General features: G+C 35.9%; 1 protein-coding gene across 4 annotated transcripts in view; it reads left to right on the forward strand.

Annotated features, from left to right (window-relative positions):
• KMT2E (lysine methyltransferase 2E (inactive)) overlaps positions 1-19,395 on the forward strand; it is a 59,566-nt gene that overhangs the window by 24,570 nt on the left and 15,601 nt on the right. For 3 of the 4 annotated variants that reach the window (XM_033057637.2, XM_033057634.2, XM_033057635.2), the window contains 14 exons: positions 380-491; positions 824-1,053; positions 2,680-2,760; positions 2,934-2,992; positions 7,003-7,175; positions 8,175-8,213; positions 9,816-10,028; positions 11,462-11,592; positions 12,601-12,718; positions 12,869-12,978; positions 13,807-14,068; positions 15,869-15,967; positions 16,710-16,874; positions 17,866-18,174. In XM_033057637.2, the coding sequence (XP_032913528.1) occupies positions 380-491; positions 824-1,053; positions 2,680-2,760; positions 2,934-2,992; positions 7,003-7,175; positions 8,175-8,213; positions 9,816-10,028; positions 11,462-11,592; positions 12,601-12,718; positions 12,869-12,978; positions 13,807-14,068; positions 15,869-15,967; positions 16,710-16,874; positions 17,866-18,174 (2,101 nt within the window). Of the gene's footprint in view, positions 1-379; positions 492-823; positions 1,054-2,679; positions 2,761-2,933; positions 2,993-7,002; positions 7,176-8,174; positions 8,214-9,815; positions 10,029-10,804; positions 10,929-11,461; positions 11,593-12,600; positions 12,719-12,868; positions 12,979-13,806; positions 14,069-15,868; positions 15,968-16,709; positions 16,875-17,865; positions 18,175-19,395 lie in introns of those variants that run through there. The other variant, XM_033057636.2, reaches the window with a different exon arrangement.

Raw genomic sequence — 19,395 nt, forward strand, 5'->3', positions numbered from 1 at the left:
TGTTATCACCTTTTTCTTTCTGTTTAATCATGGAAACTGCCTTATTGAGATCATTTGCCCTAGTTAGGATTTCTGCTCGTGGCACAGTCGGTGCGGGTGGTGCCCCGCCGGCGCCGCTGTGTGTCGCTGCGGGCCTCTGAGGTCGTGCAGCCCTCGGAATGAACGCAGTCAGTCCTTGGGCAGAATTCCTTTTGGCAGCTTCTCCTACCGCTCAATGAGGGGGCTACTGGGGGGTTGCGAGTTTGTTCCTGCCCCCATATGCTCCTTTAAACAGAATCAGCAGGGAGTTAATTAGAAATTGTGCAGCAAGTACCTCCAATTTATTAATATAAATTACATAGTAATTGCATTTGTTCTTCATCTGTCTTTTGCCTTGCAGACCAGAATCTGTAGAAGCTAGCCCTGTGGTAGTTGAAAAATCGAACAGTTATCCACACCAGTTGTATACCAGCGGCTCGCATTCACACAGTTACATTGGTTTGCCCTATGCAGTAAGTTTTGTGCAAAATATTCTGTACAAAATATATTATGTAAAAATCTGCTGTTTTTATCTGGAAAAACTGATTCACGCTTATATTTCTATATCTTATTGGGAGTTGGGTAAGTTGGCTAAAAATGGTCTCTCAGAAGCAGAACATAGTGCACTTAAATGTACGACATAGTTGAGAAGTTAGAAAATAAGATTGAATGGGATATAATTAAAATATTAACCTTTTACTACAGAAATAAGCCTGAAGTTCTCTGCCAAATGAATACTTACATTTTGGCTTGAATAACTATCAGTGTATAATTTCCAATAAATTACCTTTTAACAAAATTCTAGGACCATAACTATGGTGCTCGGCCTCCTCCAACGCCTCCAGCTTCTCCTCCTCCATCAGTGCTTATAAGCAAGAATGAAGTAGGCATATTTACCACTCCCAACTTTGATGAAACCTCCAGTGCTACTACCATCAGTACGTCAGAGGATGGAAGCTATGGAACGGATATTACCAGATGCATTTGTGGCTTTACACATGATGATGGATATATGATCTGTTGTGATAAATGCAGGTAATGCATATTAAAATAATTTAAAAAGTAAAAATTACTTAAAACTTAAGGCTACACTGAAAGCAAATGGAACTAAGTGGTGTTTTAATTATGTTGAGTCACAAGAAATTTCCTTCCATCAGAAAAATGCTTGAAGGTTGTGTGGTTTTCTAATAGGCAATGTAGTCAGTTAAGGCCAGTGAGTATTTTATAATTTAACTCTGGTCAGTTTTTACTACTCATTAATTTGGTCATGCCTTTGCTTGTGCATTGCTGCTTGGTGAAAGTATACTTTTTCCCCCTCTAAAAAGCATGTCTCTGGTACTATGTCCCAAGTTATTTGTTAGTATGGTAAAACGAAGACCTTGGCATTACTTAATCTGCATTTACTGAGTAATAAAGCATCTTGGTGAATTATGTATATGTGAATCAGAGAACTTGAAGGATGCAAAATAATGTGAAAGAAACTTATCACACACAGTGAAACCAATATTTGAGCTTTCTCATAACTCATTTTTCAAAGGATTCTGTTATTAAGGATGACAAGACTAACCTCTAGATTCTTACTGGAGAAGCTGAAGTTAACTGTTTAGAATTCTGAGTTTACGCCTAAGCACCTACTTGATCATAGTATAGTAAGAGACTGCTGTTTAATACTAGGAATTGGAAAAATAAGATCAGAAATTTTTGAAGCTGATATACTTAACAGGAGAAGACAAATCTTGTGTTGCTACTCAATATTAACCTGTATTGTTACATTCAGTTAATGAATGCTACTAGATTTGTTAGATCTTTGTGTATTTATAAAATGATAGTTATAGCTAATTAAAATATTAATTCGAACTCCATTCTTCTGTCTGCTTATGTAGCAAGCTTGTTAGTAATTTCTGATGGTCCTTGATTCTGATAATCTTGCTCATTATTTTGGAATGTATTAACATGTTTTTCCAGCAGTGGAGTTGTAGGCAGTCACCAGTTTGGTAGAGTCTTTTTCCTTTTCAGAAGAGATTCTCTATGAGCTGTGACTTTATCACAACTCTCTCCAAGTAGGAATGTAACTATTTTTGTGTCCCTCATCCTTCTGCCAGTGTAGGGATGAGTGCAAACTACTGTTCTAGGTTATTCTTCAGTCTAGCAAGCAGTCTCTTCCCTGACTCTGGCAAGCAGTTAAAGCTCTTCCTATGCTGTACAACAGTACTAGCAGTTTATAACAGGGTGTATAAAAAATGTGTATTTATTTTTCTCTTAAAATGTGTAAGGAAATCAAACCATATCTTAGTGTATATTTGTCTATATAAAAATATTTTATGTACCATTTCTAAAAAGGAATTGAATCCTTTTGTTTAAAACCAAACCGTTTGTTGCTATGTAAACCCTAAGTCTTGTTGCTGAGGGTATTTGTCTCTAGCTTACTCTCTATTGTGTAATTTGCCATTTTATTTCTGATGTTAGAGAAAGATTTTCAAGAAAGAAAATTAGTTAGCTAGCAGAGTGGTGGGAAAGACAGTGATTGAGATGTAGTTTTAGGCAGTATTGAATCTCAGTAAAGATGATAATGAAAAAAACCTGCTTACTTTCTCTCTGTATTGTGCTCACAATTTTTTAAATTGTACTTTAAAGCTGGGTTTTGTTTTGGTGTTTTTGTAGTGTCTGGCAGCACATTGACTGCATGGGGATTGACAGACAGCATATTCCTGACATATATCTGTGTGAACGTTGCCAACCCAGGTGAGTAGTTTTGTGGATTTAGAATTCTAAACCAGAATGGAACGGTGCACAACTGATGTTTTTCTAAGTGTCTGAACATTCAGTTAGTTTACTATTTATTCTGTAATAGTCAATGGGAAATGCTAGAAATCTGTTTTAATACTTAAATGCACTGATTTATTTTCTTATTTCAGGAGTTTAGATAAAGAAAGAGCTGTACTGTTGCAACGAAGGAAAAGGGAAAATATGTCAGGTGAGTAAAATTGAAAGCTCTTTCTTTAGTAAAGGTCATAAAATAAGTACAAATTACATATATAGGCTTAAGAGTGCGTACATGGTTCCTGCAGCTTTGAGAGCCTTCAGCCTATAAGGTTCAGTAAATCAGTGTCTTTTACTTGACTTTATTGTTACCAAGATAACATCATATCAGAATTGCTATAGTTCCATGTGTTTTATTAATGGTTTTCAGCGCTGTCATTTTTTTTAGAGTAGTGTGGAATAATTAAATCTGTTGAACAGTGTTCAAGTTTCTTAGTGAGCAGTATTGCTTTTATAATAACTATAACTCCCTTGACTAAAGTGCTGAAAATGAGGTGGAAAATCTTTAAGTTTCTTCTTTTGGGATGAGAGGGTTTCTAAGTCTACTTTCATTCTGGAAAAAAGTTTAAGGAAGAAATCCTGTTTCTTATGTGTTGTATGTAGATTGGGTGTTTTGGCATGGCTCTGGGTTTGTTGGGACAATGGGAAAAGTTGCTAAACTGAGTTAATACGATGTTTTGAGGGTTTTTTGCCTTTGATAACAAAGGTGGCATGTAGTGCAGGTACCTGTTTCAGTCTTAGGTATTTTATGCAAGTACTTCTTGTATCTGTTCATGGGATTTCAAAACTCACCTGGCCTAACTTGTCAGGAGTTCTGTCTGGCCATTACCAAAGTGTGTTGTAGAATTCTTCACTGACAGCTGGTACTTCCAAGCTCTATTACAAAAGTAATAACTTGGGAGGAGGTGAACCTCCTAAATGTAACATGTTTTACTTCCAGATCAGGTCTCTGAAATAGTGGAGCGTGTTTATGTGTATTTAAAAATTTCTTTTAAAAATACCATGTAGATACATGGTCCTTCGTAGGGCTGCAGAAAGTCTAGGGGGTATGTGGCACAGCTGTGCTTCTTGGTGCAGTTGACACTTGGTGTTGTCTGGTACTAAGTTGCCTTAAATCCCTTAAAGGCATTAATGACCTACTTACTAAACCACAATCATCTTTTGTTTTGTCTGTTTTCCTTTTAACAAAACCAAGCTTATTTTATACAGTTTTGGTTGGCCTATTAGGTCAGCCAAATTTAAATTCTAAAAATTTTTAGAATTTAAGATTATTTTTGCTGATTCTATTAAAATACTAGAGCAAGTAGATTTATAACTCATTTGGAGTTAATGAGTTCACTGAGTGGGCTGATAATACTGTGAGGGGAACTTGAATTTTCGTAACGAATAGGAGAAGTTGATCTGAACTGTTTAAATAATCCCTTGGGATTTGTAGGCATACTATCTGGTCATTTACTGTAAACTTAAAGGAAGAGAGGGTAACAGTCTTAGGAGGAGCTGGCAACATCTTAGCTTTGAAGTTAGTGTTTAACCTTCATCTGTCTTGATGATCAGTATTCTAAATCTGTTACAAGCATTCAGTAGGAAAAAAATACTAAGTGGTAAAGCAAAAGTATCAAAACAGTTTAAAATATGCAAATTCTGGTTCTCTTTAATCTAAAATATGGTCAAAGTGCAATATTGATTACTGTAATCTATAATACATGACTTGAATGTCTGTGCTTACACCTCTTAATTTCCATTTAGCTTGAGTGAATGCACTCTACTGCTATACAGTTCAGTTGGACTGTGAGACATTATTAAAATGGGCAATTTTCACAGATGATTTCAAGTAAGAAAAGCTAGAGTGGCATCAATTTGAATGGTTCTTTTCAATATTTGAGGTATTCAGCAGTAGCAGAATGTTACTTTTAACTTTATTAGTAATTTACAGGTGTTTGATAAAAGGTAAGACTGCATAATTTGGATGCTCTTTGATGAGTAAGTCTATATATGTAGGGCTTTTCACTTAAATATGAGAGTTCTTTAGAGTATGATGTTTTTGTTGTAAAAATTTCTAAAGAGTTGCTGGTTTAGCTGTGTTTCATCCAAAGGTATAAACAGTAGGGAGAAAGTAGTAGATCAGTTGGTTTGCTTCAAGAAAAAAGCTTGTAATGAACATTTCATGTGATAGAAAATTGTGTGTTAAGCTTTTATGTGTAACCACATCACCTTTTTTCTGGCAGCATTTTTAGCCCATTATTCTGAGGCCTGTGGTTGTATGAGATGTTTGTTTCTTTGGTTTTTTTGGTGCAAAAGTCCAGTTCTGGTGCAGCTTACAGTGCCGTGGATTACCTGCTATGGTTCAGTGAAGTGAGCACCTTTGTTAAGCACTACTCAGTTGTGTACTGGATGTTTTGGGTTTGGTTGGTGGGTTCATTTTGGAGTTTTTAAAATTTTTTTTGTTTTTAAGATACAGTATCTAGATGTATAACTTACACAACGATGTTGCATTAAGCTGTTGAGATCACTTGCTGGTTATGGGCAAATGAATCTGGGCCCATAACTTGTGAAATTGGAGAGTTTGTATCTTGCTTCTGACATGCAAACTCAAGATCTCCCCTTAGTGTGCTTTACCAAGGCTCTTCAAAGTGAAAGCAGGTTATGTAGGTTAGGAAGGAGTGTCTCAAAACAACTCTATGTAATTATATGTTCAGTTGAGGTAATTATTCTTTACAGTAAGTTAGAGCACAGTGTAGACAACAATACTGAAATGTTGCTTCCCGAAGGATGACAGTGTTTTGTGGGGTTTGGGGCAAGGGGGAGAGGTGTGTTGCTGTGATGTCATGATTCTGTAGGCACTAGTGTATGAACTACAGACACTGACAATTTTAAATTTCTGTTCTGGGGTTTCTGTTTCTCAGGCATTGGTTCTTGTGCTGTTTATTCTTTGATTAGACATTTCTTCTTTCCGTGTGCTTTTTACGCTTGTTTAGAAAATATTCTCAGCAAAGACGTAAACAAATTCAGAAAACATCATCAATTTCTAATTTACGAAGTATAATTATGTGACTGATAAGGTGTTCAAAAGAATAGCCAGGATGGTAAAATGGGATTGTTTGCTATGCTCAGAAGAATCCTGTTAAGGAATGTTGTGAGCAGGAAAAATCCAGAGTAACCAGTAGCTGGAGTTCTTTATTTAGTAAAGACGGTTTTGAGAATTAGGTCTGAGTGCACTGATTAAAGCAACATCCTTCTGAGATCAGGAGTGTTTGCTCTGCTCTCATATTAAGTATTTGTAAAGCCTGCTTCTGTGCTGTATGAGAAAGTTAGTTTTGCTTAGTGAATGTATTTACTGACTATTTGGAAAAGCTACTAAAATCTGAGAAGCTGGTACTGAGCACATGCAAACAGCAGTCTCTTATCTGAGTGCATCATCTCTCTTCCAATCCTCCCCGTCCTTCGCAGCCTTTCATCTTGACAGAACTAGGGTAATCCTGTTTCAGGTCAGGATATGTGTTTGTCTGACATAAATGCTGATGTATGCTAAATTTCAGGCTTTGGCCTTTAGGTCTGTGAGAGCACAGCACAAAGAGAAAATATCTGTCAGTTTGTGTCTGATCGTCTCTTCTCTTCCTGAGTAGCAGAATGTTACTGTTAGGGGATTTTGAGTACAAAAGGCTTTTGGCTAAATTGACATATTAACCCTGAAAAAGGCACTTGGCTGTGCAAATTGCAGCTGAAATAGTTGATTGTGACTTACATGTGATTAATTAGTGCAGCTTCACAAGAATTGCTGGTCAGTCATTAATTTTAATCCCTTCTAGAATAGTTATGTTGTATTACAAGTAAAAACCATATATAAGTAAATTAACAGATTTTTTTAACCTTTTTTGTTCTGATTCTAATTTTGCTTGAAATGGAATATAGTCATCAGTTCCATTCAGAGAATGAAATTTAATCTGGTACCTTTTTCTTACCTTGCATTACAAACCTCTCTTAATTACCAGTTTCTCATTGGTCCTTCATGTACATGCTGTTGCAACTGTTGGTGAATTTTGCATATGAGTGGTTGGAGCAGTTGTCAGTACGAATTTTTTTGTGTTTCAAAAGCAGATGTAGAGTAACTAGTGAATGTTCTTTCTGCAGTTCTTGATTATTTACAGAATATTCTCTGTTTTAAAGATGGGGACACCAGTGCAACAGAGAGTGGTGATGAGGTTCCTGTGGAACTGTATACTGCTTATCAGCATACACCAACAACAATTACTTTAACTGCTACAAGAGTTACAAAAGTCAATGATAAGAAGAGGAAAAAAAGTGGAGAGAAGGAACAGAACATAGCAAAATGTAAAAAAGTAAGTGAATGTAATTTCTCTTATTACTTTGTGTTATAAATTTTAGCTATGTGATATTTCTTACCAAGAGACACTGATGTAAAAATCAGGCTGTTTTACTCCCTGGTTTTAGCTTGAAATGTATTACTCTGCAGTAAATGATAGTATTCATGGGGGCCTGACCCCCATGACTTCTCCTTATTTCAACTTAATATATCTTGCCTGGGCAAGTTCACTTTTATAATTGAGGCAGAATCTCACCACAGGAGTTGCATTTACTGGACTGTTTGAAATAGTTAGAGGTGGTGCAGAACAAGCTTTGGGATAGCCAAAGAAGAATTCCTTGAAAGTCTTCATTTGTGGTGGTTTTAGTATAGAAATGTTTGTCCTAATGTGACTATTTATTTCAGTAGAAGTTGTGTGGAAGTGTACTGTCAGAAAGTTAGCTGCTAAACTAATAGGAATAAAAACGTACTGACATTATATTGTTTAGCTGTGAATGTGTAAACAGCATATGTGAAGACAAAACATTTTTGAAGAAGTAAGCTACATGGAACTTCCTAAACAAGTGATTTTCATAGATAATTTCATTGACTTGGGTAAGAATTTTGTCCTTTAAAACTTGTAAGTCAGAATAAGTTATTGATGTCTTTTTGGAAATCATTAATAAAATGTTTCCTTTTGTTTGAACAATTCTCAGTACAAATCTATTGCTGTGTATTCTTCTGTTATCTCTGATATTTTGGCTTGGATTCTGAAATTCTGGAGAATCAAGATGTAGTGTGAGAGAAAGGTAGAGGTACCTGACTACTGTGCACTTGGGTTGGAATGCTGAATTGGTTTTTAAAATACATTTTGTGAGATGGAACTTCTTACCTTCTTGAGATTTCAGCATAATTTGTTCTGTTGTTTTCATCTTGCTTGTTTAATTGAAAAGTTGTTAATTTGTTAGTAGGTTTTCAATTTCTTAAGAGATTTTGTATTTCCTCCGGTGAATATAAATATCTGATTTTATTCCAGGCATTTCGGGAAGGATCCAGGAAGTCTTCAAGAGTAAAGGTAATGTGATTTTGTTTGGATTTTGTTTCAGACCTTAACTGTACATTACTTAAACAATAAGCATCAAGAGTATAATTGGGGCTATACATTAAGCACTACAATATTCTCTTCTGGTAACTAATATATTACGTATGCATCACAGTGGTTTAAAAGTAAGATATGAGCACTACATCTTAGTCCTGCAAAAATTAACTGAAATAATTAGTGCAAATTTTTATTCCGAGAGCCAGTGGGTTAATTTGGGCTCACATGTGCTATGCAAGGGAGTAAAATGGAGTGAACACCTCATTTGAACTTAGTGACTCCAGCTTTTCATAACTGTTAAGCAGAAAATAATGAAATGGGTGTATTGAATTTGAAAGCTAAATTAATGGTTCTACTCTCTCAAATCTCCATCTACACCTGGTGGGACTCCTGTATGTGTGACAGGATTTTACTCACTGATACTGGCATAGTCTGAGGGAATTGGTTTGGGATGTCTGCTTTGTAAGATTTAAGTGTTACAGCAGTATTTAAATTCGCTGTGACATAAAAATGTGCATGGTGAGAGAACTAGGTATTTCCGTAGTTCATTCATGCTTGGTGTATATATAAAAACAAGTGTGATGCAATTTACACTTCAGACGTGCAAGATGTGCCTTGCAAACAGTGAAGATGGAATTGGGGAAGAAAAATCTCTGATTTTGTTGGGGTTTTTTAATATGGTGCTTGTAAGGTTCCACTCTTTTTTCATGGTTGTCTTAGCATCACACCTTTGAAATGCTGTTGCTGTGTATGGTTTTCTTCATGCACAAAAGAAATGTAAACAGGTAATTTGAATTGCTGAACTACTTGTGTTTCATCAATGTTTAATAGTGTCTCTGCTCAGGTGGATAGAAAAGGGAGCGTTGGCTGGCTGCTGCTGTCCGTAAGGAGCTTTGGTTGGCTGCAGCCTGGCTGCTGCTTGTGAGGTCTGGAGGTACAATGGCACTTTCTTTAAAAGTGAAAGGATCTGAAGCACTGCAGAGGAGAATTGTATAGTGAGGAGCAGATAAGGAGAAAAATATTTATGTTCAAAGCCTTTAACGTTAGAGTCACAACCTTAATGTAGCAGGTGTACCGTTAGTAAAGTTTAGTAAGTTATGCAGCAGAAGAAAAGATATACCATGATCTTTGAAGTTGAAGGGGGAAAATGAAGTCTGTGTATTACAGGATAAAAGCTGGAGTTCTCTATATTTGCATATGTTCACAAAACTTGAGTGGGCAGGGAGATCTGACCCTCCAACTCCTGCACTTAGATTCGTGATGCAGTGCAGTTGTGGGAGGAAACAATGTCACTCTCCATTCTCATCCCACTAAGAGCAGGAATCACTGTTGAGGAGGGAAGGTATTCCTGAACTTGGGTGATACTTACTAAATAATAAAATTCTTGAAAGGACAAATGTAATGGGACTGAATTTAACTCAATGTTTTTAAGTAATACAAAGTTTTATACTAGACTTGCTAAAAAAAAAAAACCCAAACTGTTAATCAATGGCATACCCATTATTTTATGCCTTATTGTATAATTTTGCTTTTTGTTTTACTATCTTCTAATATCTGGTCACTTACTTCCATTTTTAGGGCTCAGCTCCAGAGATTGATCCTACTGACAGTTCAAACTTCGGATGGGAAACTAAAATCAAGGCATGGATGGATCGTTACGAAGAAGCAAATAACAACCAATACAGTGAAGGTGTCCAGAGGGAAGCACAAAAAATAGCTCTCAGATTAGGCAATGGAAATGACAAAAAAGAAGTCAGCACCAGCAATCTGATTTTCAAACCTCCAGTAGAGGTAATGAGCTGTGCTTTGTTGTGTTACTGCATGCTGTGTTTATGCCATGACATTAGATGCCTTAAAAAAGCCCCAACCAACCAAAAAACTCCAAACAAAAGAGAAAAAAAAAACAAAACAAAAACCAGTAAAACAAATAAAAATAAACACAGGGGGGAAAAAAGGACTTCACATTCACTTTCAGTTCCTTGTCTCTCCAGATCTGAACATCAGAATTTTAGCATATTTTTCAGAATTTGTAATTGATTTTTAAACATTCTGTACCACCCCAGTTATGTTTACATTTGCATGTAATTTATCCTAAAAAGAAGCTAAGGTGTTAGTCTCAACCTGAACATTGGGTTCCCCTTAGTCCTGTCTCTTGACAGTCTGCTTTAGTCAACTTTGGTGCTGTTTCTCTGTGAGGGACACCTGGACTGGTTAGAGTAAAAGAATCATTGCAATGGAATTTATTTTTTTCCCCTACTACATGTATTAAGATGTTAATTGTCTACATTTTTCCTAAGGTTGTGGTAAGTGTTCTGGATGTTCATGGGTGATGTTTCTGATACTGATTTTTTTTTTTTTTAAACTCGTGATCCTGTAATTTCTAGTTTATGAAGAAATTGTGCAAATGCCCTTTTCTAGCCTTACTTATCAGTAACTTATTAGTTACTTACAGGCTTAAAATCAGAGCCATATAAAAGACTTAGTGTTTTGTAGCAGAAATCTTGAGGAGTAGTTACTGTAGCAGATTAATGGAAGCATCTTTGCTTCTTTTTCTCAAAGACCATCATGGCATATGGGACACCCTCCTTAGAGGAAAATCCCTACTTACAGAGCCTTTTGCCTACATAGAGGCTACTTCCTTTTTCATTGGTGATGACAGTTATGAGAGGTGTGAGTTCACTAATTGCCAGGGTATGTATTGGTTTTTAATTAAAGCCATCCTTCCATCTAAAGATATGAAAATTAATTTGGAAGCTCTCTCAGGATTCTTTTTTTTTTTCAATTATGTTGTTTCCCTAGTCTGTTTTTCCTTGAATGAATTGTGAATGCCATTTTATGTCTGCATGTTTTGTTTTGTTCAAAGGAATTGAAACCTTTTGAAAGTGTTGTGCAAAACAATGCAGCAGTGCATCCTAGTCATGGTGAGAGCTAAGTGCACTGAAGGCTGTAGTACTTGAATTTGTGAGAACATGAGTGTGTTTGCTTTCAGCCTTGTCCTGGAGAACTAGGGCCAAAGCGTTCTTTGTATCTAAATTGATAACTAGTAGCACTGCTAGGGGAGCAGGACAGCTTGGTCAGCTCCATCTGGAGGTTTAACTACAAAAAGGGAGGGCTTTTTTAGTTCATATAAAATTGTTTAATAGTTGTGGGAGTATAATCTCTACCATTTTTTCATTATTATTAATAGAAAGGGAAAATTCATAAATGAATCTATGTCTTTACAGAGTTACGTGCAAAAAAACAAGAAAATTTTAAAGGCTGCCAAAGACTTGCCTCCCGATGCACTTATTATCGAATACAGAGGAAAGTTCATGCTGAGAGAACAGTTTGAAGCTAATGGATATTTCTTTAAAAGGTTTGTTCATTCCCAATGTTTCAGTAAAGTAATTGTTTAAATGGTGTTTGCCAAACTGTTGCCTCAAGTACAAGTGGATCTTAGTTACTGTCCCTTTCTCTTCTGGATATCCTTACAGATTTGTTTAGGAGTTCTCTCTTTTTTTGTTCCTCCCTGATTACAGGATTCCTGCATACTCAGTTGGGTTGCTGTGTACCTGAAACCAGAAAATAGAAAGGGTCTGCCATCCTAAAATAATTCATATCTTAAGGGTAAAGGCTTTATCTTTTGTGAGAGAAATGGATTTTAAGTCCATGAGAGTGAGAAAGTGAGAATTAAACTGGACACATCAACTTGGGGCTGTTTTACTGCCAGAGTTTTAGTTAGTTTACTGAGTTATATGTGACTGCTTGCTCCTTCTTGTGGATTGGTTTCAATACTGCCACCAACTGCATGAACATAGCTTGGGAATTTGCAGAAGGCCTTTTGGAGGAGATAGAACACACCTCTTTTGCTCTGTAAAGATAGGAGGGTTCCTTGGCACTTGCAATAGCAGAACTTAAAGCATGACTTCACAAAGTATTTGGAGTCCCTTTTCCTTCAGGAAGGGTGGTGCTGCAGTGTATTAGGCAGGGGTGTGGTGGTCTCACTTCTTTAAAAAAATTACTCTGTGACATACAAGTTTGAGTTTCATTTTGGGACCTGTCATAAGAAAAGGTTTAAGAAATTTGAAAAGCATTAACTGTGAGTTTTCCATGTCTAGTGCTTGCTCTGTAAGTGTTCTCCCTTTAGATCCTGTGCAGATGATACAGGACTGTAACACCTCTTGAGGTATTCTTAGACTTTATTTGAGGAATGTGCCTGTTAAAATCATGAAGCTTAAATATAATCATGTCATTCTTAGATTAACTTCCAAATTTGGTGTATTGTGCCTAGCATGATGTTATAAGGCTGACTAATAAGGAGAATAAGCACTATTTACCATCTTCAAGAATTATTATATTCCCGGTTTTCTTGTGTGTTTTCCAGGCCATACCCATTTGTTTTGTTTTACTCCAAATTCCATGGGCTAGAAATGTGTGTTGATGCAAGGACTTTTGGAAATGAAGCTCGATTTATCAGGCGTTCGTGTACACCAAATGCGGAGGTGAGCACATTTAGAAAGTTAAACTAGGTTGTATTTAGTTAGGAATCTCCTTCTCCTTGAGATTCCTGATAATTAGAACAATCCCTACAATTTTTATAGAAGAACTTGAAAGTAATTCATGATAATACAATAACATTCTCTTGACTGTAGGTGAGGCATGTAATTGAAGATGGAACAATTCATCTTTATATTTACTCCATCCATAACATTCCAAAGGGAACAGAGATTACCATAGCATTTGACTTTGATTATGGAAATTGGTAAGTATTTGAGAATGCTGTTCTAAAATACATCTAATGCTCATTAAGTTACTTTGCAATTCAAAATGGCTTTGGTTTTGTATCATTTACTTTCTTGCATGTTTTAATAACACGAGGTTCCTGAGGCACTGTATTTACAATGAACAGTGTGTGTGTGGGCAGAGTTGTGTGTTTTTATTACTGCATTTCTGTGGCCTGCTTTTAAGCCAACTTGGATGCAATGCAGGCATACCTTTGCTACTTGACCTGAACTATGTATGACCACAGAGCACACTGTCACTGTTACAAGTAGACATACTCCTTCTGAACATACATAGTAGTTGTGTTTAGTACTTGAAGCAGCTGACAGCCCCTTTCAGCTGAACATGTTTGAATAACTTTCCTGTGTATCCAAGGGGAACTTAAAATCATGCAAAGTGACTCTGATTTCGATGTGCTCATGCTGTAAATTGTGTCTACCATCTTTGCATATAAAATGAACTCTCTGACTTCCATGTGTCTGTTTGTTTTGGTTGGTTATATTTCCACCTAGGATTATACTTAGGTTTTAGATGTCTTTTGTCTTTCAAGCAGAATACTAACCTTGAATTTAAAACAATTCTGTGTGGTAAAGCTGAAGAAACCAAAACTTCAATTAACCAGTAGATAAGGTTTTTGAATTACAGTAGTGTTGTGTATTTTGGTAAAAACTCGAGTCACCTGCATTTTAACATGGTTGGTTTGTATTATAGCAGATGTTTAATATGAAATATCAGTGATTTAGTATTGAAGAATCTCATTGCTGTACAAGCTAATCAAATATGCCTTCTTGCATTTAATTACTTGCAGTAAATACAAAGTGGATTGTGCTTGCCTCAAAGAAAATCCTGAGTGTCCAGTTCTGAGACGTTCTGAGCCTACAGAAAACATCAATACTGGATATGAAACTAGAAGGAAAAAGGGAAAGAAAGAGAAAGATGTTTCAAGAGAAAAGGAGACTCAAAATCAGAACATCACATTGGACTGTGAAGGAGCAGCCACCAAAATGAAAATTGCAGATAATAAACAGAGGAAGCTCTCTCCCCTCAGGCTGTCCATTTCCAATAATCAGGTACTGACACAAAGATTCTCAGAAATAAAAGCTTTTAAATACAGATACTCTCCTTTTATAGCTACTAAAGGAATTCTGACAAGTCACTGGAAAACAATGTGGAGATTTCTCGAAAGTCAGAATGATGGATAAGCTGTTGAGAATTTTGTATATTATTCTCAGTTTTCCTTTATACTCAGTTGTAGTTAAAGGTGTGTTGGACTTTTTTCCTCTGAATGTCTTTGTGACTCTGATGTTGAAGACCTCATGTCATTGTTTCAGGAGCTCTCAGTCCATCCTAGTCCATCCTGATGTGCCTTTTGGTTAGTTCGCTGGTGTCACTCAGAAGTATTTTTAACATAGCAGTACATAGCCCTGCTCTTGAAACAGAACTCCAAGCCAGAATACTGAATGTTGACTGCAGCTCCATTTTTAATGGAGCTCTGCAGCTCCGTGTTCAATTCAGTTGGGAGGAGAAAAATATTGTTTGAAACGAAATGTATAGGTAGTATGCTAAAGCCACCTGGTAATTATAGTGTGATAGTAAATTTTAAATTAGTCTTTTTTTAATATTTTGAGATTTTGAGCTATTGGGAGGGGTCCATGACATAAATTTATTAATTTTGCAGAGTAGCTATTAAAGATAACTATTTAATGTGATTGGATTGTTACCTTAGTAACTGTCTGTTTCTTCATTTTGAGGGTGGTGGGGATGCTTTTTTTTCATATGTTTTTGATGATTTGGAGGCAGAGAAAAGGGAGTTATTCTGGGAAGAAGCAATTCCTAGTTCTTTTAACATCATTTTAGGACTGAAGGAAATAAGGTCCAAGTGAGCATACTGACACTCAGGTTTCCTAAGATGATAAATTGTTCTGGTGTGTTAGTAGCTAAATAGCTTTAAAATGCCTGAAAGTCCAGAAGGCATGCATGTGACTTGCAAATTATGGTTTCCAGAGAGGTAGTATTTAAACTTTCCCATCTTAAATGATTTTTGATTTGTGTTTTGTGTCATGTTTTCAAGAAGTGATAGCTAGATAATGGAATATTCTCCCGATCTTTTAATTGCTTTAGTTGTATTGTTTATCAAAACTGAAGGTTAGGAATTGTGGGAAGAATAAAGCTGTTCAAAGTGCATTTATTTTTCCCATACACTTTCTTTATGTTAGTATCATAGATATCACCCCAGGGAAAAAGCTACTAATTGCCTGGTTACTATGTTGAGATACAGATTTTAAGACAAAATTTAAATCTTTGTCTAGTCCTTTATGTAAAAGTGAAATTGCATATAGGACTAGTTAATTCATTTTGAAGTTAGGCTTTCATGCTTGTTATTTTTTTCAAAATAGAAAACCATTGTTAGGTAACTTTTGTGTTTCCATATGATATATCATTGTCATTAGATTATATAGTGAGTGTTTAAATGGAAATTTTGACTTCAATTGAATACACTTCTGAGCTGAGAAAAAATACTGTGTAAATAGTAACGTTTACTTTGGCATTCATTCTACTTCACTGAAACTAATACTGTTTTTTGTGGGTGTATAATATAAAGCTTCTAACTGTTTGACTGGTTATAAAGTGGTTAGAGCAGTGGCCATTGTTAGTTTCCAAAAGTTTCCTTTGGTTCGAAGGTTTAATTCTGATACTGCCTTTTGCTTGGTGGGATGAGGGCGTGGGGATGGAACACTTTCATCCTGATTTGTTGGTTTGGATACTTTTGATGTAGCGATCTGAGGATTCTTAATTCTGTGTAGCTTTCAGTTCACTCTAGTTTGCAAGGGGAGTAGAACTTCTATAAAACAGTCATTTCCATCTTCCAGGAGCCAGATTTTATTGATGATATAGAAGAAAAAACTCCCATTAGCAATGAAGTAGAAATGGAATCAGAGGAGCAGATTGCAGAAAGGAAAAGGAAGATGGTAAGTTGGGAAGCAAGTAGCTGCCTAAAAGGCATCATTAAGGCTTAGTGACACCTGCTCTTCCCATGCTAATTGCTGCCTTTCTGTGGGCTGGTACAATCTGCACATGTGCAAAGTCAGATCCTTATATGAACTTGTCCTTAAAGTGCAAGGCTTGCTATTTGAGAACAGTTCATCTGGGTTCATTGCTGCATTCTGACAAAAATCTGCTTTTATCTTCAATTGTATGTAATTTTTTAGTGTCTTTAGATGATCTCAGCAGTGCCTGTTTTAGATCTAATTATTTACTGTTTTATTATTGCTTGTTAGTTGTAATGGCCATTTTTTTAGATAGCATTGGGAATCAAGATTTTCCCCTATTTTATTTTAATTCCCTACTTGAATAAGAAGTGTCAGAAATCCTAATTTTCAGATTTTGTTAGAATGGTGTTAATAAAAGTAGCATCTTAAAATGTGCTATTTTTTTTGTTAAGCATTTGAGAAATTAAGCAAGTTCTTAAATCCAAAGTAGGATTCTCTTGTTTGTCAGGCTGGTATGGATGCAAACCTTTCTTTAGAAGTCTAGTCTTTGCAGTGATTGTAACATGTCCCTTTAATCTGAGCTTCTGCTGAACATGATCTTTATGTCAGACATGCATTGAACGTGTTTTAAAGTACTTAAAAATAGGAGAAAAATTACATATTTATATATATATGAAAGATTATGACTAAAACTGATCATGATTATTGTTAAATCCATCAGACAAGAGAAGAACGGAAAATGGAAGCTATCCTGCAAGCTTTTGCCAGACTAGAAAAAAGAGAAAAAAGAAGAGAACAGGCTTTGGAAAGAATCAGCACAGCAAAAACAGAGGTTAAATCAGAATGCAAGGAACCACAGATTCTCAATGATGCTGAATTTATTCAGGTAGTTATCTGAGGCTTTATTTTAAAGCTGGCTTTTAACAATGCATATTTTGTCAATTTGGATGGTGAGGTGCATGTCAAGATGTATGAATTTTTTTTTTTTCCATCTGAATTGAAATACATTTGACCAAAATCTATTTGGTTCCTTGACATTATATTTTATTAGCTCCTGAATTTTCTTCCAGGTAAGTATATGTATAGAATTCTTTAATGAAGAATTTCAGTTACATGAATTTTCGCAAACATGCACACATGCACACCAGCTGTGTAATTCAGTCTGTCTTTGAAGTTCAGGGTAGAAGTATTTATCACTGTTGACTTTAGCCACAGGAGGTGACTGTCCTTAGGCACCCTCTGTAGCCAGTGGAGAACAATTTGTTTCTTCAGTGGTTTTTCAGGAGTAATAGTATTGTAATCTTTCTGTTATTTTAAAGGAAATGAGTTAGCAAAGCCTATTTTTCTTTGTGAGTTCTTGCAGATACTTAATGTTTTATAAACAATTTTTAACTCTGTTGTTAATGGATGCTTCTCAGTTTGCAAATACTTACATAATGATTCTCAGTCCAGGTTATTTCCCTGAGCTATGTGTGACAGCATTCTCTTAAGTACCTTTTATGATAAAGCTGGACACCTAGTAGTAAACTGTGAATTGCAAAAAGAATATTGGACTGAAAGATACCATGATATAAGCAGTTGATTTCTAGCTTATGGATGGAGGAATGTCAATTCCTACACAAATCTGTCATCATCTGACTGGTGATGGATGTGTGTGAATACTGCTGATGATACAGCATGTGCTTGGTAGGAAACTACAGGAAATCATGTCAGTTGCCTTCAAGAGAGAAGTATTGTAGTTCTGACAACAAAAATGAGAATGAGACTTTTTGGACCTGTAGAAGAAGAGGGAATTGACCTTTTATTTTTATCCTAAGAAAGATACGTAGCTCTGAATGTGTATGGGGTCTGTTTGCTAGACTTCTGTCTTGTCCCAGGAACCGGCAAAAGAAGAAACTGCCACCAAGCCCACCCCAGCAAAAGTTAATAGAACTAAACAGAGAAAAAGCTTCTCCCGGAGCAGAACTCACATAGGACAGCAGCGCAGGCGACACAGGACCGTCAGCATGTGTTCAGATATTCAGCCCTCCTCTCCTGATGTGGAAGTAACTTCACAGCACAATGAAACTGAGAATGCAGCACTGGTAGCTGAGCCTGAAACAGAAACTGTTGTTACAGAAATGGTTACTGAAACAGAAGCTCCAGCACTTAGTAAATGCCCTACTAAGTATCCGAAAACAAAGAAGGTAGGTCTCTTGAGGAATGGAGAGAAGATGGACCTTAAGAGAGTTTCTAAAAAGTTATAGGCTGCTTCATCAGTATGCAACTGCATGTGTGGTTTTTTATAAATGTTTTTACTCATTTCTTGAAAAATCACCATTGTATAGCTGCTCACTGGTAATAGTAGTACTAGTAACATCCTTTGGTGGAAGTTTGGACTTAAGACACTTCAAAAATACATATTCAGAGCAGTTTTGGAACAAAATGTTTTCTGAATGGGCTTTCAAAATGGATTGAAACGATAGACATAACCTAAACATAATTAAAACTGAATTTAAAGAAAAACCGAAGGAAATAAAAGTTGCCTTTCTTTCCTTTGCTCATTGTATGCTTCAGATAGCAAACAATATCTGCAAGGAAATCACTGACTTCTGGTACTTCTCAGATGTTCTGATGTGAATGGATCTGAACACCCCAAATGTATATGTGCATGTCTGGAGGGAAATTCTTTACTCTTCAGTGCTTTGTTTTTAAATTTCTTTCCGTTGGACTGCATTGCAAAAAACTTGTACAAAATGGCATAATATTAAAAGACACTCAGAAATCTTAAATCTGCAAGTGCAAAGGAAGCAAAGTACAGCTTTCTGCTTTAAAATTCACATAATGCATTAAAAAGTATTTGTAGTGTGATTTACAAGAAGTGCTGAAAATTTTAATCAGTGGAGAAAAAGGGGGAGGAAGTCATAGGTCAAAACTTGTCAAAAGAAAAACAGTAATTTCAAGATTTTTATTTTTTTTTATCTTAAACCCCCAAGCATAAATTAGATTTTTTTTTTTCCAAAAGGTACCTGAGTTATCCTGTAACACTGCTTATCTGCATCACTGTTACATTCTTGTGATGGGGAGCACTAGAACCTTTCTTCCTTTCTTGCCTGTTGCATAGCAGAAAAGAAGGAAGACATCCTTAATATTATGAAACAGCACAAAAGTGCAATAAAATTCAGGCTTCAGGTATCTGTGAAATGTCTCTGCATTGTACCCAGTGTACTATAAGTGCAGAGGTCTTTCTTTAAAAACTAATTAAATAAAAATGGGCTTTTAAAAGACAAAATAAAATATTATATATGATGATTTGTGTTAAAACCTTAATATCATATTCATATTATTTAATGCTGCATGTCCTTAATTTTGAGTCACTGTAAAATCACTGTAAAAAAAGGTTAGTTGATCTGTTGGTAGAAACCAAA

This window comes from Catharus ustulatus, chromosome 4 (genome assembly GCF_009819885.2).
Source record: "Catharus ustulatus isolate bCatUst1 chromosome 4, bCatUst1.pri.v2, whole genome shotgun sequence".
NCBI classification, from domain to species: Eukaryota; Metazoa; Chordata; class Aves; order Passeriformes; family Turdidae; genus Catharus; species Catharus ustulatus.